The sequence below is a fragment of the Gadus morhua genome, chromosome 22, assembly GCF_902167405.1.
Source record: "Gadus morhua chromosome 22, gadMor3.0, whole genome shotgun sequence".
NCBI classification, from domain to species: Eukaryota; Metazoa; Chordata; class Actinopteri; order Gadiformes; family Gadidae; genus Gadus; species Gadus morhua.
Window position 1 is genome coordinate 20,442,084 of NC_044069.1, and position 14,351 is coordinate 20,456,434.

The 14,351-nt window shown below is 42.2% G+C and overlaps 1 protein-coding gene across 1 annotated transcript; it reads right to left on the bottom strand.

Moving 5' to 3' along the window:
- Positions 1–2,261: 2,261 nt before the first annotated feature.
- On the bottom strand, positions 2,262–4,729 carry LOC115536148 (uncharacterized). Its single transcript, XM_030347836.1, has 2 exons — positions 2,749–4,729; positions 2,262–2,301 (listed from the first exon to the last, which is right to left on the bottom strand). The coding sequence occupies exon 1, from the start codon at positions 4,560–4,562 to the stop codon at positions 3,573–3,575; it is 990 nt and encodes a 329-aa protein (XP_030203696.1). The 5' UTR covers positions 4,563–4,729; the 3' UTR covers positions 2,262–2,301; positions 2,749–3,572.
- Between the last annotated feature and the right edge of the window lie 9,622 nt (positions 4,730–14,351).

Consider the following 14,351-nt stretch of genomic DNA (forward strand, 5'->3'; position numbering starts at 1 on the left):
CGGCTACGCAACCTGAGCTGGATGACGTATTGTCAATGCGACGACCACGGACATAATAAAGGCGACGAGCCTTCTTTCCTATTAAACGGTAAACATCGCGGCAAGCGGTTCAACTGTTGGTGTGTTCTCTGTGTTGTTATCCATTGTTGTTAAAACTCTGACTGGCGGCAGACTTTATTATGGTCCATGCAGCGGACGCTTGGTGATGACGTGTTACGACGTGATGACGTATGTACAAGAGCCTTCCGTGGCCAGGCCACAGCTGCGACGGCCAACGGCCACGGCCAGATGGCCTAGTGTGAGTGCAGGCCAGAGAACAATGGGGCCATTTGAGCACGGTTAGGTTTGAAAACGGCCACACGGCCACGGCCAGATGGCCTAGTGTGAGTGCACCCTTTATGTTGAAAGTATAGACGTCTCGATTCCCATTGAAACGAATGGCGTGGTGATTAGTCTTCAAATTTTTGAAAGAGTATCATGTGTAATCATGCATTAACATGAACATAAACACAACCTTTACATACAGACGGATAGACAGATAGATAGTGATGGATAGATAAATAGATTCATTCATTCAACCTACATAAAATAAAATAAAGTCCAGCAGCTTTGTTTCATCTGTTTAGCATTGTACTTATCCAACCTCATCTACACATGTCAAAGACATTGTCCATCATGTTTTTAATCAGTGCTGCTGTAGTCATGTTACCTAATTTATCATTCTTAGATCTATCTAATTTATCCGCATATACTGTATCACCATAACTCTTCCTTTTTCACATGCTATATTTACAAAATGTAAGAATCCTCACAAGTGTTTGGTGTTTTCTTTGTCTTATCTGGTTTAACTGGTGATAAAAGTTACAAAAGGTCAACAGCATGGACGCTGGAAGTGGGGGGGCTGGGGGGGCTGCAGCAACCCCTGGTGGCGAGAGGCTGAATGTGAAATGCAAAAACCCCCGTGGAAATAAATAAATAAATACATAAATATATCAGACTATTATTATACTATTGTCATTTTATTTACATAACTCAAACAACATATTTGACTATAAATGTCACAAGCATGATTTGATTCACAAAATGTAGTACCACAACACAGCATAACGACCGTTTAAAGTGTTCTACTCTGGACGTCATCAACTAGGCTAGCACTATGTTACTTGTTCATAACACTGTCTAATGCATAATATCAGTACCTTGTGCGTGCAATTAAATATTTGAGGTCTTAATTAAAGACATATTGTGAGAAATACTTGCATTTCATGTGTGATTCAATTAAGCACATTCACAAGTTGGCCTTATGGTGTATTTCTAAAACCTCTGGTCTAATACAGGCAGTGGCGGTTTTAGGCACGGGCGAACCGGGCAGCCGGGGCGGCATATTTGTGGGGGGCGGCAAATGACATGGGGGGCGCCACGAGCAGTATAAAAAAAATGAAACCCTCAATGACACGTTTTACACGTAAACCTATTAATGTAGGCCTATTTAACGATATAGGCCACATTATGTTTTGGGATACACTTTTTGTTGATTTGCACGATGCTTTTAATATTGAATAATTTGTATATATTTGTATAACATTAGGAAACGAGACAAAAGTGTTTGATGCCCATTCTACACAGATTTCTAGACTATAAGGTCGTTCGGTTCCCTGTGCCTTGTTCTTTTCAGGTAATTTTTGTAATGGCTTTTCTTTTTTAGTCAGACATTGCAGCCTACTGTGTATTTAACAAACCAGCAACATGTGGAAAACATTACCGGCATTAATAAAGAATGGTTCGCCGCCTTGTTTGGATCAGACGTTGTGTGAAAACCGAGCAATTATCTCAAAGAGAGCGCTGCCATCTAGTGGACAATAATCCTATGCTACCTTATATTTATTTTATTTATTTATTTATTATTTATTTATGCCTCGGAAGACACATTGAGGATTAAGATCCTCATTTTCAATGGTGCCGAGGGTAAAACAGGAGTTAATACATTGGAAAGAAAAAAGAAAATAAATATAAAATTAATATGCATATAAAATAAATACAGTAAAATACAATGGTTGGGTCAAGAGTAACAATCATTGCAGGAGAAGGCAGGTGTACATATGATAAGACTTGTGAATTCCCTAAGTGAAATAAATGAGCACAACCTTAGTGATTTTTGGACCTCATTCCAAATGAAGGGTGCCTTAAAACAGAAGGCTGTCTTCCCCAGTTTTGTGTTGGCATGTGGCAGATGTAATGTAAGTGTTGCACACTTGAAAATAAACTCAAGCGTGACTTGAAGAGTAGTTCCTTTAATGAGTTCTGTAAACATACACAGGCAAAGTACACATTTGGTTAAGACACGTTCTGTCCGCCATGTTTCAACACTGCTCTACAAAATGTGTAGCTTGGTCTGTTTACATCCTAATCTAAGTATTACACAATTCGCAAAAATACATATTAATAGACATAGTAATGGGCAATGGAAATACACAAAATAAAAGCACATTGTGGCTCCTGATATTATTCCCAGTTCTTAACCTTGGCATACAAAGTAAACAAACACCATCTACATAAATGTACCGCGACCGGACCCTAATGGCGACGCAAGAAGATTAGCTTAGCTGCTAGCAGAAGTTGCTTATTACGGCGTTACAACCTTTTAATACAACATTCACGACTAAGTTAACTTGCCAACTCTTCCCCACATCTCTAACCCTTGCCCAGCTCATCTTATGTATATTCATGTCTCTTATATTGTTTGCTCACCTGTAAACATACACAGGCAAAGTACACATTTGGTTAAGACACGTTCTGTCCGCCATGTTTCAACACTGCTCTACAAAATGTGTAGCTTTCACGGGACAGAGTGCACCAATAGATCACCGCCACCCTGTGGCGGAAATTAAGTACTACATGTATTACATTCTATGCCTGTGTAAAGGTAAATGGAGCACAATGTTTACAAAATGAAACAAAAACAAGAAGAATGACTGTTCAACTAATTATGGCGAAATGGGGGGGGTGTACTTATCTAACACGCTATTCTCACATTCTCCCCTCCAAAAAGTGATGTCGTCCCTGACATTCTATTACCAAACCACATTATGATTTCAATAGTCCACATGTGACATCTATGCATGGCATGTAAGAAAGTTATTTCCAAGGAGTCAGAGTACATATGTGTCCATAAAGATGCATGACTGTCCACAGTCCCAAATATGACATATATCTCCTGTTAATGCCATATGTCTGCAGCAGGTGTATTTGTGCACGATAACAGCCCACTGCCACTTCGCTATAAGCGAGGATATCTGCATCTTCCCTGAGAGTAAGGTACTTTACACAGGAATAACCTCCTATCTAAGCCAACATGTGGTACACTTTCTTTGATTAAGTCTGTCTTAGTGTCATACACTTTTTAACCAACAAATTAGTAGTCATTACTTGTTTAACATTAACAACTGTAATTCCACATTGCTCAAGTATAACTTTACTGTTAACTGATTATAAATATTTTGCTTTTACTCTGAACACAACAGCAAATTATTCATAACACATGCTCAATCTATCCTTATGTATTATCTTTGCACTTAATCATGTGACATGGTAGGCTGCCCTAACTTATGATATGTAAATATCATTTTTGGTTTTCTTGTTCTCAAAGGATACTTATTCTCCATGGCAGGAGGATCAGCAGGATCTTCCTCCTCATCACTGGGTGCAGATTCAGGAGACCCCTCTTCACTCTGAGTGTCAGATACCTCAGTGTCCTGCTCTGATGCCCTGATTTCTTCTCCATCTGATGCCAGGTCTCGTCTTATTCCATTGTCTTCATTGTGTTCCATCTCTGCTGCTTCTCCGTTGCTTGGATAAAACTCTGGTGCTTCCACATTCAGATGATCTTCACCATGTCCACTGGCTCTTTGTCGTAGTCCAATAATGGATGTCCATCCATCCTCATTTTCATCCTCTGAGCTCTGTTCTTGCTCTTTGTGTTTGCTCTTGTTGTGTCTCTTTTTCCTTTTTACAGGTTCCAGAGGTAAGTCCACTTTTTCCACAGGGAGAAAGTCGCATGGCAGCAGAAGATTCCTGTGCAGGATCCTACAACGTCCCTTGCCGTTCTCTGGTTTGAGCTCATATACCGGACTGTCTGGATGTTTCTTTTGTGTCACAACATACACTTTATCTTCCCAGAATGATCTCAACTTTCCCGGACCACCTCTTTCAGTCAGATTTCGAACCAGCACCCTGCATCCAAAAGACAACTCTGCACCATGAACTTTTCTGTCATAGAGGACTTTACCTCTCAATGCCTCTTTGTTTGCCGAGTTGGAAGCCAGCTTGTAAGCTTCAGTCATTCTTGCCCTCCATTTCTCAGCGTAGTCGCTGTGCGATGAACCTTGATCTTTTGGTGTAATGCCAAACATAAGGTCAATAGGAAGTCTAGGGTTACGACCGAATAAGAGGAAATAAGGTGCATAGCCCGTGGCCTCACTGCGAGTACAGTTAAATGCATGAACCAATTTTGCAAGTGACGCTTTCCAATCTGCTTTGGCAGTCTCTGGTAAGTTTCTGAGCATGGCCAAAAGTGTCCTGTTGAATCTTTCAACCTGGCCGTTCCCCTGTGGGTGATATGGTGTGGTTCTGGACCCCTTAACCCCACTGTATTCTTGTAGTTTAGCAAACAGCTTATTTTGAAATTCCTTACCCTGGTCGTGATGAAGGCGTGCAGGGAACCCAAACCTCAGTGCAAAATCCCCAAATATCTTTTCTGCGGCTGTTTTGGCAGCTTTGTTGCGGCAGGGGTAAGCCTGGGCGAACCGCGTGAAATGATCCATCACAACAAGGATATATTCATATCCTCCCTTACATTTCTCCAGATGTAAGAAGTCAATTGATACCAACTCAAAAGGATACGTGGTGATGATGTTGGTGAGAGGCGCTCTGGTTGGTTTGTTTGGACGCTTATTTTTCAGACAGCTACACACCTGTGTGATGTAATGCTCAACATCTTTCTGCATATGCGGCCAATAAAAGCGTTCTCTGATGAGATTCACCACCCTCTCCACTCCAAGATGTCCCATATCTTCATGGAGTTCTTTGTAAACCAGCCGATGGTACTTTTGAGGCAGGAGGAGCTGTAGTCTGTTTGTTGTTTCCCTGTACAGCAGTCCATCATCACTAAGGTGCAGTTTATGTTTTTGTCTTGCCAGTCCAGCTACTTTGTTACTTTGAGGTTGTTTTCCACACTTTGGCCACTGTTTTGATGCCATGTATTTTAACACCGGCCCAATCACTGGATCTTCTTTTTGTGCCTCTCTCAACTCTGTTTTAGAGATTTCCCCCACTGATGTCAAACCCTCATCGTCTTCAGCGATAGCTGTCGATATGGTCACTGGACAAAGCCAGGGCTCACTCTCTTGTGACTGAATAGCTACAGCCTGGGTCATACTGTTCATAACTTCAGGCAACACAGCTTGTGTGCATGTTAGCATGTACTGCTCCATGTCTAAGGGCATGCGCGACAGTCCATCAGCATCCCTATTAGCTTTGCCTGGGCGGTACTTAATAGTGAACTGGAAGTCAGCTAGTTCAGCTATCCACCTATGAGTAGTTGCATTAAGCTTAGCTGTAGTGAGCACATACGTGAGTGGATTGTTGTCTGTAAAGACTGTGAATGGTGGTGAATAATAGAGGTAGTCTCTAAACCTCTCACATATGGCCCACTTCATGGCTAGGAACTCCAACTTTCCCGAGTGGAGGTGGTAGTTTCTCTCAGGGACAGTCAGCGTCCTCGATCCATATGCAATCACCACCAGCTTCCCTTTCTGCCTCTGATAAAGCACAGCCCCGAGCCCCACTTGTGAAGCATCGCAGTGTAAGGTGAAGGGTTGTTCATAGTCCGGATACCCTAACACTGGTGGCTCAGAGAGAAAGTCAATTAGACGGCAGAGTACCTGTTGGTGATCTGGAGACCATGTGATCGGATGAGATGATGGCAACTGACCTCCACCACTTTGTTTCTTCCCGACTTGTCTGGTTTGTTTCGGCTTCCCTTTTCCACATTTCTCTGCGGTGAGGAGATCATACATGGGCTTTGCAATGGAAGAAAAGTTAGGGATGTAACTACGATAGTAGGAAATAAATCCCAGTAATATTCTTAACTCTCCAATGGTGGTGGGTTTCCGCTGCTTCATGGCCTGCACTGGAGCAATATCTGCAGGGTCCATAGTGTAGCCTTCTTTAGTAACCAGCTTCCCAAGAAATCTCACCTGGTTTCTGAATACTTCACATTTTCTGGGAGTCAGCTTTACTCCGTGGCTTTGGTAACGCTGCAGTACCTGCCTCAGATCATTCAGGTGGTGTTCAAATGTCTGAGAATGTACAAGATTATCATCCAAGTAAGGCAAACAAACCTCATCCCTCAGCCCAAGCAAACACTCCTCCATAGACCTTTGGAATTCTGCTGGTGCGGATGATAAGCCAAAAGGGATTCTTACCCACTCGTACAGTCCCCAGGGTGTTATGAATGCTGTGAGAGGACGGCTTGATTCTTCCAGGAAGCCCTGGTGATAGGCCTTTCCTTGGTCAAGGACTGAAAACCAGGAACTTCCTTTGAGGCTGTTCAACATATCTAATATGCGGGGTATTGGGTGTCGATCCGGAATGGATTTCTTATTCAGCTCCCTATAATCACAACACAGTCGGAGGCTTCCATCTTTTTTTCTCACACACACAATGGGACTGGAGTAAGGGGACTTAGACTTTGTTATCCAGCCTCTGTTTAACAAATCCTCCAAGTATTCTTTTACCTCCTTATGAAGCGGCTTTGGCACTGATATGTATGTTCGCCTTACAGGTGTGGGGTCGTTAAGACGAATCTTGAGCTGCAGTGAGGGGATGGTCCCTACATCATGTTCATCCTTAGCAAAAGCATTGCATTCCTTTCTGAGAAGTTGTCTGACCTGCTGCTGATGTGATGGGGTAAGGTGAGTGAGGGGGACTGGGGGATCCCAATTCTCCTCACTCTCTCTTTCTTTGGTGTTTTCTTTAGTCTTCTCTCTGTTTTCTATCACCACTGTTTGTGGTGGGACCTTTGCCTCTGACAGACTGATGTCTACGGGTTTTGTATCTGCTGGATACATGGTTTTAACCCTCTGTGTTTGTCCCAGTATAGTTCTTGGTGGCAATAGGATATCATGACTAGTGCTGTTTGTGACTGGAATAGCAACACGTGACCAGCTACCTCTCTGTAATCGAATCACACTTTCTTCCATTTTTAACCCTTCTGGTAATTCTGCTTGTGAACAGGGTTCAAATAACACGTCTTGGTGTTCTGGGAGTGAGCCTGCCCTCACAGTGCACTTCACCGTTTTTGTTTGACCAGCTGGAATAGACTTCATCTCTCTACCCAATTTAACTGTAGCTTCACCTATCTCGTCGTCACCACGCTTCATTACTTTCAGAAATACTTCAGCTTTCTTACAGTCAAATGAGAATGCTGCACTGACTGCTTCTGTGACAGCACATGGTGGCGCTATACCCTTCGCTAACACCTGCTCAATTACATTGTAACCGATGATTGGTTGTTCTGCCACCCCATCTCCATCAGCTACAAGGACTGGCACAGAGAGCTCAAGCTGTTTGGTGCTGTTTGAGGGTAATTTGAATGTGACCTCAACCCACCCAGAAAAAGGAATAGGTGTCTGGTTTACTGCCCTCCCATCCAATCTATCTGTTCCCAGAATCTCAGCTAGATTCCTGACTGCAGCATGTGGAATGTTTTGTTGTCTCCATGTCTCATTGATTAGGCAGACCTGTGATCCAGTGTCCCACAAAGCTTTAGTTTCTATGTCATCTATCAGGCAGGTAATGACGTATTTCTTGCCAATCAGACTGAGTAACTCTGTTCTTCGTTTTGGGGAGAGGAGACTGACACTGACCGCTTCCTCCTTTTGTAGGGTCATATCTTGTGTTTTAGCTGCCACTTTAGCCTCTAAGTGCTGGATACTATCTGTGATTAACTTGTAGACATCTCTGAGCTGTTCATTCTGATTGTTTTTGTCAACAGGTGGCATTGGTGCAGCTGTAACAGTGCTAGATGACATATCTACCTGTCCTTGTTTATCAGTAGGCCTCCTTCCACTTCTACATCCACGTGACAGATGTCCACTCAGTCCACATTTGAAGCAATGGTCGCAGTTGTCTCCTTTATTGTTCTCTTGGCAATTTCTGCAGCCACGTTTCCTGCTTGTTCGCTGCTGGGCAAAAGATCTAGGGGACTCAGACATGACCTTTTTAATTTCTTCCACCTCTCCTCTCAGCTGTTTTATTACAACAAGTAGTTCAGATTCTGTGTGAGTCATTGCCGGTGGTGTTCGATTCACTTTACCTTTTGTGAATGTGGAGGATGCCCGTTCTTGTCCACCAACTGCTCCAACTGTTGCCTCTGGGACTGACTGTGTTTCAGCATGGATTTCTCTCACTCTGGGCTCTTTACAGTTTTTCTTAAATTTTTGTTGTCTTTCCCACTCAAGAATAGCTGCTTCGTTGATTTTCACAATCAGCACCTCGTCAGTGACCGCTGGGTCATCCAGGTAAGCTTTGAGCTGGTATTTTATATTGTCACTAATGAGTCCTGTCCCCAAAGCTCTTAGGAACTTTTTCTGAATGAGTTCCGGGCTATAGTGTTCATCTGAACCGAGTTCTCTGGATTTAACTAAGAGCCTCTCTTTTAGTTCTATTGCCCTAAAAAGGAAATTCTGGGGTGACTCATTACTTTCTTGAGTAACATTGAGGAGCCGATGATAAAGATCTGTGGAACTGTCCTCCTTGTAATGTCCCTTTAAGATGGTGCGCAGTTGAGAAAGGGTGAGGTTTGCTTTTATTTCTAGCATGTCACGTAAGATCAAGCCAGGACTTACGGCTCTTACAACTGCCTCAACTATTTCCTCCTCACTGTGTTTTTTTCTCAACCCCATATCAATCTGATGGGTCAGATTAGAGTGTGAAAGCTTGTCTTTCTGGCCCCTTTCCCCAATTTGACCGCTTATTTTGAACTCCCTTCTAATGGTCACTTCAGATGGCTTGGTAACTGAAGAGGAAGCTGTTGGTGGGGTAACTGAAAAGGGGGTTGTTAGTGGTAAAACAGGGTTGCTTGGTTCCTGACTGGTCATTTTATTCGTCAACCTCATTATGTCTCCTTCCATTTTCATTGTGGAGGCTTGAAAACTCAGTTGCAGTGCGGCATATTGTTGCTGCAGACTAGCTAGTGCTCCAACATTGCTAGTAATATCGTCACTCAACTGTGATTGTTCATTTATTTGCATCAATTCCTTTGCAGTTTTTATTAAGCGGATCAGAAACGCAGATGCTACTTGCTCCTCTTCATCTTCTACAGCTTTCTCAGCTGCTTCAATTAATAATCTGATCAGCGTATGCTTTTTGGTCTGCCTTTCCGTAGAGATTTTTGCTTGAAAACACACCTCTTGTAGCTGTTCCCACTGCAACTGCACCAAAGACTCGGCCAGTTGATCTTGCAGACTCTCCAGCTCCATTTTGTGTTTGGCCACTGCAATCTCTCTCTTCTCAGCTCACAGAAGCACCGCTGATCCCACCGCTGCCACCAAATTTGTTGCACACTTGAAAATAAACTCAAGCGTGACTTGAAGAGTAGTTCCTTTAATGAGTTCTGTAAACATACACAGGCAAAGTACACATTTGGTTAAGACACGTTCTGTCCGCCATGTTTCAACACTGCTCTACAAAATGTGTAGCTTGGTCTGTTTACATCCTAATCTAAGTATTACACAATTCGCAAAAATACATATTAATAGACATAGTAATGGGCAATGGAAATACACAAAATAAAAGCACATTGTGGCTCCTGATATTATTCCCAGTTCTTAACCTTGGCATACAAAGTAAACAAACACCATCTACATAAATGTACCGCGACCGGACCCTAATGGCGACGCAAGAAGATTAGCTTAGCTGCTAGCAGAAGTTGCTTATTACGGCGTTACAACCTTTTAATACAACATTCACGACTAAGTTAACTTGCCAACTCTTCCCCACATCTCTAACCCTTGCCCAGCTCATCTTATGTATATTCATGTCTCTTATATTGTTTGCTCACCTGTAAACATACACAGGCAAAGTACACATTTGGTTAAGACACGTTCTGTCCGCCATGTTTCAACACTGCTCTACAAAATGTGTAGCTTTCACGGGACAGAGTGCACCAATAGATCACCGCCACCCTGTGGCGGAAATTAAGTACTACATGTATTACATTCTATGCCTGTGTAAAGGTAAATGGAGCACAATGTTTACAAAATGAAACAAAAACAAGAAGAATGACTGTTCAACTAATTATGGCGAAATGGGGGGGGTGTACTTATCTAACACGCTATTCTCACATAAGCAAGCCGTGTATTGACGGTGTTACGGTTCCAGCTTATGAGAGAGGCGAGATATGGTGGCATTAGCCCAATGATTGTTTTATAAATTAAAATTTTCCAGTGAAAATCCCTTCTTTCAGACAGGGCTGGCCAGCCAACCTTGTTATACAAAGTGCAGTGGTGTGTGCCATAGCGGTCTCCTGTTATAAAACGTAGGGCAGAATGGTACACAGCATCCAGGGTTTTTAGGGTGCTGAGGGATGCATTGCCATAGATTACATCACCATAATCTAAAACTGATATAAAAACAGACTCAATAATACGTTTTCTGGCTGGAAAAGTAAAACAGCATCTATTTCTGTATAAAAAGAACAATTTGATCCTAAGCTTTTTAGTGAGTTGTTTCACATGTGATTTAAAATCAAGCTTCTCATCTACCCAAATGCCTAGGTACTTGTAGCTGGTGACCCTTTCTAGAGTGGTACCATTTGTAGAGCAGAGTTTTAAGCTGTTAAAATCAGTGCTTCTAGCTTTAGAAAAAAGGATCCATTTGGTTTTTGCACAGTTAAGAACAAGTTTCAGGTCACTTAACTGCTTCTCTAGTATGTGGAAGGAGAGCTGCAATGAATTTATGGCAGAGTCAATGTTTGAGGCACTGCAGTACAGAACTGTGTCATCCGCATAAAGATGAACTTGACAAAATGGAGTGAGTGTGGAGGCAATTTCATTTATATAAATAATAAAAAGTAAAGGTCCAAGGACAGAGCCTTGGGGTACCCCCTTGTCAATATCTAAAAAAGGCGATATTATTTTGCCCACCTTTACACATTGGGAGTGACCAGTCAGATAACTTTTAAACCACTGAAGGCTCATATGGTCAAAGCCCATAAGTGACAATTTGTTTAAAAGCAGGTGGTGGTCCACAGTGTCAAAGGCCTTTGAGAGGTCCACAAATAGTGCAGCACAATGTTGCTTATTGTCCAAGGCAGCAATGACATCATTCACCACAAGGGAGGCTGCAGAAATAGTGCTATGTCGGGCTCTAAAACCTGATTGAGATGGACTCCGGAAAGAGGATAGTGATAAAAATGATTTTAGCTGGGAATTAATAAGGGATTCAATAATTTTTGAGAGACATGATAGTTTTGAAATTGTTGAAAAACTGTCACATGTTGAAAAACATAAATCACAACCGTGTCCAGTGAAGTCACTTTAATGGCACAGGTGCCTTCACTGGAACCGTCAGTCACAACATCAAAACAAAACACCCGTCCAAACTGCACTGCAATTTCCATGTCACTTTTTAACATAGGCCTATAGGGTTAACCCACATCGTTAATTCCAAAGCTAAGTCAACATTTTATATCTAAATTGAAATATTGTACCTAAATGCTGAATCTAGATCCTAAATCTAATTTATCTGCAGGTACGCCTTTGTGTACAGTTCAGTAATGGCCAATGACAATGGAGAAACAATGTGGAAAAAATAAATATCTGGATAGAAAGGTAATTTGCTTACAGGCGACATGAAGTGATTGAAGACAAGCCTTTCATTGCCGAGATCAAAAGGTGACCAGCTTTCTTTTCTGAACGTGAGGTCAGTCCTATACCTATGAGGTCAGTCCTATACTGTATGTCAGTCCTATACCTATAATGAATCAAAAATACATATTTTTAAATGTTTGTAGGTGGAAGCAGAGTTTACTGGGATCACTACCGTCCTCTTTATATCTAAATTCATGTAGGCTACTAGCTGACTCTTCCCAGCTGATGAAAGTGTTCAGTATGAAAGAGGGTGCTTCAAGGCGGAAAATAAATCTTTGCTGACATTGACAATGTGTTTTAGTTTTTTTATGTGTGCTCATCAAGAATATTTTTTGTGTTCCTTTTATGGAGCTAGAATCCTGCCAAAACCCCACACACACACAAAACGTGTTTTACTCACGCACAACGATTCACACACACACACACAAAACGTGTTTTACTCACGCACAACGATTCACACACACGCTCAGTGTGGTTTGCAAATACAAAACATCATTCACAAACGAATGCATTTTGCTTCAGAAACAAATGCAGTATGTTTTACACATAGGCTACAAAGAAACATATTTCTTCAATTACAAAAAAATATCCTCCAAGAAGGCCTACAAACTAAAATCTTTCAAGTACAAAAAAAATCCTTCAAGTACACAAAACAAGTACGGAACACTGAAAGTTGCGCGTGGATCTGAAGACATTTGCGCGTGGATCAGCAAGGCGGAAAATTAGTGCCAAAAGTCACCTGACAAACAAATATCCTGTGGTTCACACTACACAACAGCAGGTGGCGCTGTTGAGTCAGTTTAAGGCCAGGACGATCTTTTTTTCTCCCCAAAATCTTTATTTTGGGGAGAACCATGTGTGGATTCTATGGAAAGCCAAGAAGGCCACTGGCCCTAGAATGGCGCGGTAAAAGTGCTAAACCGCACGGAAACCGTACGGAAACCGTACGGAATCCGTGCGGTTTGGCAGGAACAGCGCCACCTGCTGTTGTGTAGTGTGAATCACAGGACATTTGTTTGTCACGTGACTTTTGGCACTAATTTTCCGCCTTGTTGATCCACGCGCAAATGCCTTCAGATCCACGCGCAACTTTCAGTGTTCCGTACTTGTAGAATTGTTTTGTGTACTTGAAGGATTTCTTTTTGCACTGAAAGATTTTAGTTTGTTCTTGAAAGATTTTAGTTTGTACTTGGAGGATATTTTTTTGTAATTGAAGAAATATGTTTCTTTGTATGTGTAAAACATACTGTAGGCTATTTGTTTCTGAAGCAAAATGCATTAGTTTGTGAATGATGTTTTGTATTTGCAAACCACACTGAGCGTGTGTGTGAATCGTTGTGTGTGAGTAAAACACGTTTTGTGTGTGTGTGAATCGTTGTGCGTGAGTAAAACACGTTTTGCGTGTGTGTGGGGTTTTGGCATGATTCTAACTCCATACTCCTCATTTGCATTACAGCTACAGACACCAAAACAGCCTATTTGGGGGAAGCTCAATGTGCGACTGGCTCAGAGTGGCTGTAACTCTGCACCACGGCTGAATTTCAGGCACGTCTTTGAATACGGTGTTAGTGGCCAACTAATACCTATATTAAAGCATCCATAAAATAGCATGTCATGGCACCTTTAATGTCGTTCAATTCGTTATTATGAAGGGCCTTAGTGAACACTGCTGTACAGAAGCTGACATGCATATCTACCAGGGACGACACAGACCTTACCTTTCCTTTTATTTATTAATATAGCTGTATCTGACATGGCCATAGCCAGATTAATGGCTGAAAATATTTCCCTTGATTCTGAAATAAGCCTAAAAGGTTAAATGCATGTATTTGTTGACGGGGAAGTTGGTGTCGTTGTAAAATGGCAGTGGCGCAAAAAGTGGGTATGCAGTGCACTATATGCGGCGCATAGGGGCGCCGAACCAGAGGGGGCGCCAAAGCGATGGAAGTAAAATTATTTCAGTCGGCATTTTCTGTATTTAACAGCGTTTGTGTGCATGATATGATGATCGATAACAGAGGAACGTCACTGATAAGGCGCCCCCCCGCTCCTCCGCCTCCCTCCCCCCCTCCTCCCCACACGGCGCTACCGTGGCCGCCCCCTCGACTACGCCCTGGAGGTGAGCGCCAGAGTGTCTTCATTTGAACCGTATTGTCATCTGATGACACGTACCTCAATATGGAGAGGCAGAGAAGAAAGCCCTCGGGGTCACAACATAGAAAAATAAAGATTGGGAAGGTCGTTTTTATGTCAGTGTATCAAGAGGAGGCTTGTAAATATACAGGTTAGCTAAATCTACTACTAGTAAAACCACAGGTTACTGTTGTCTTGCAACTGTGTAGGCCTACTGATCAGAATGGAGCCTACAATATAACGGATCATAACAAGAAAAATAAAGGAACTTGTTTGTGGTTATTTTGT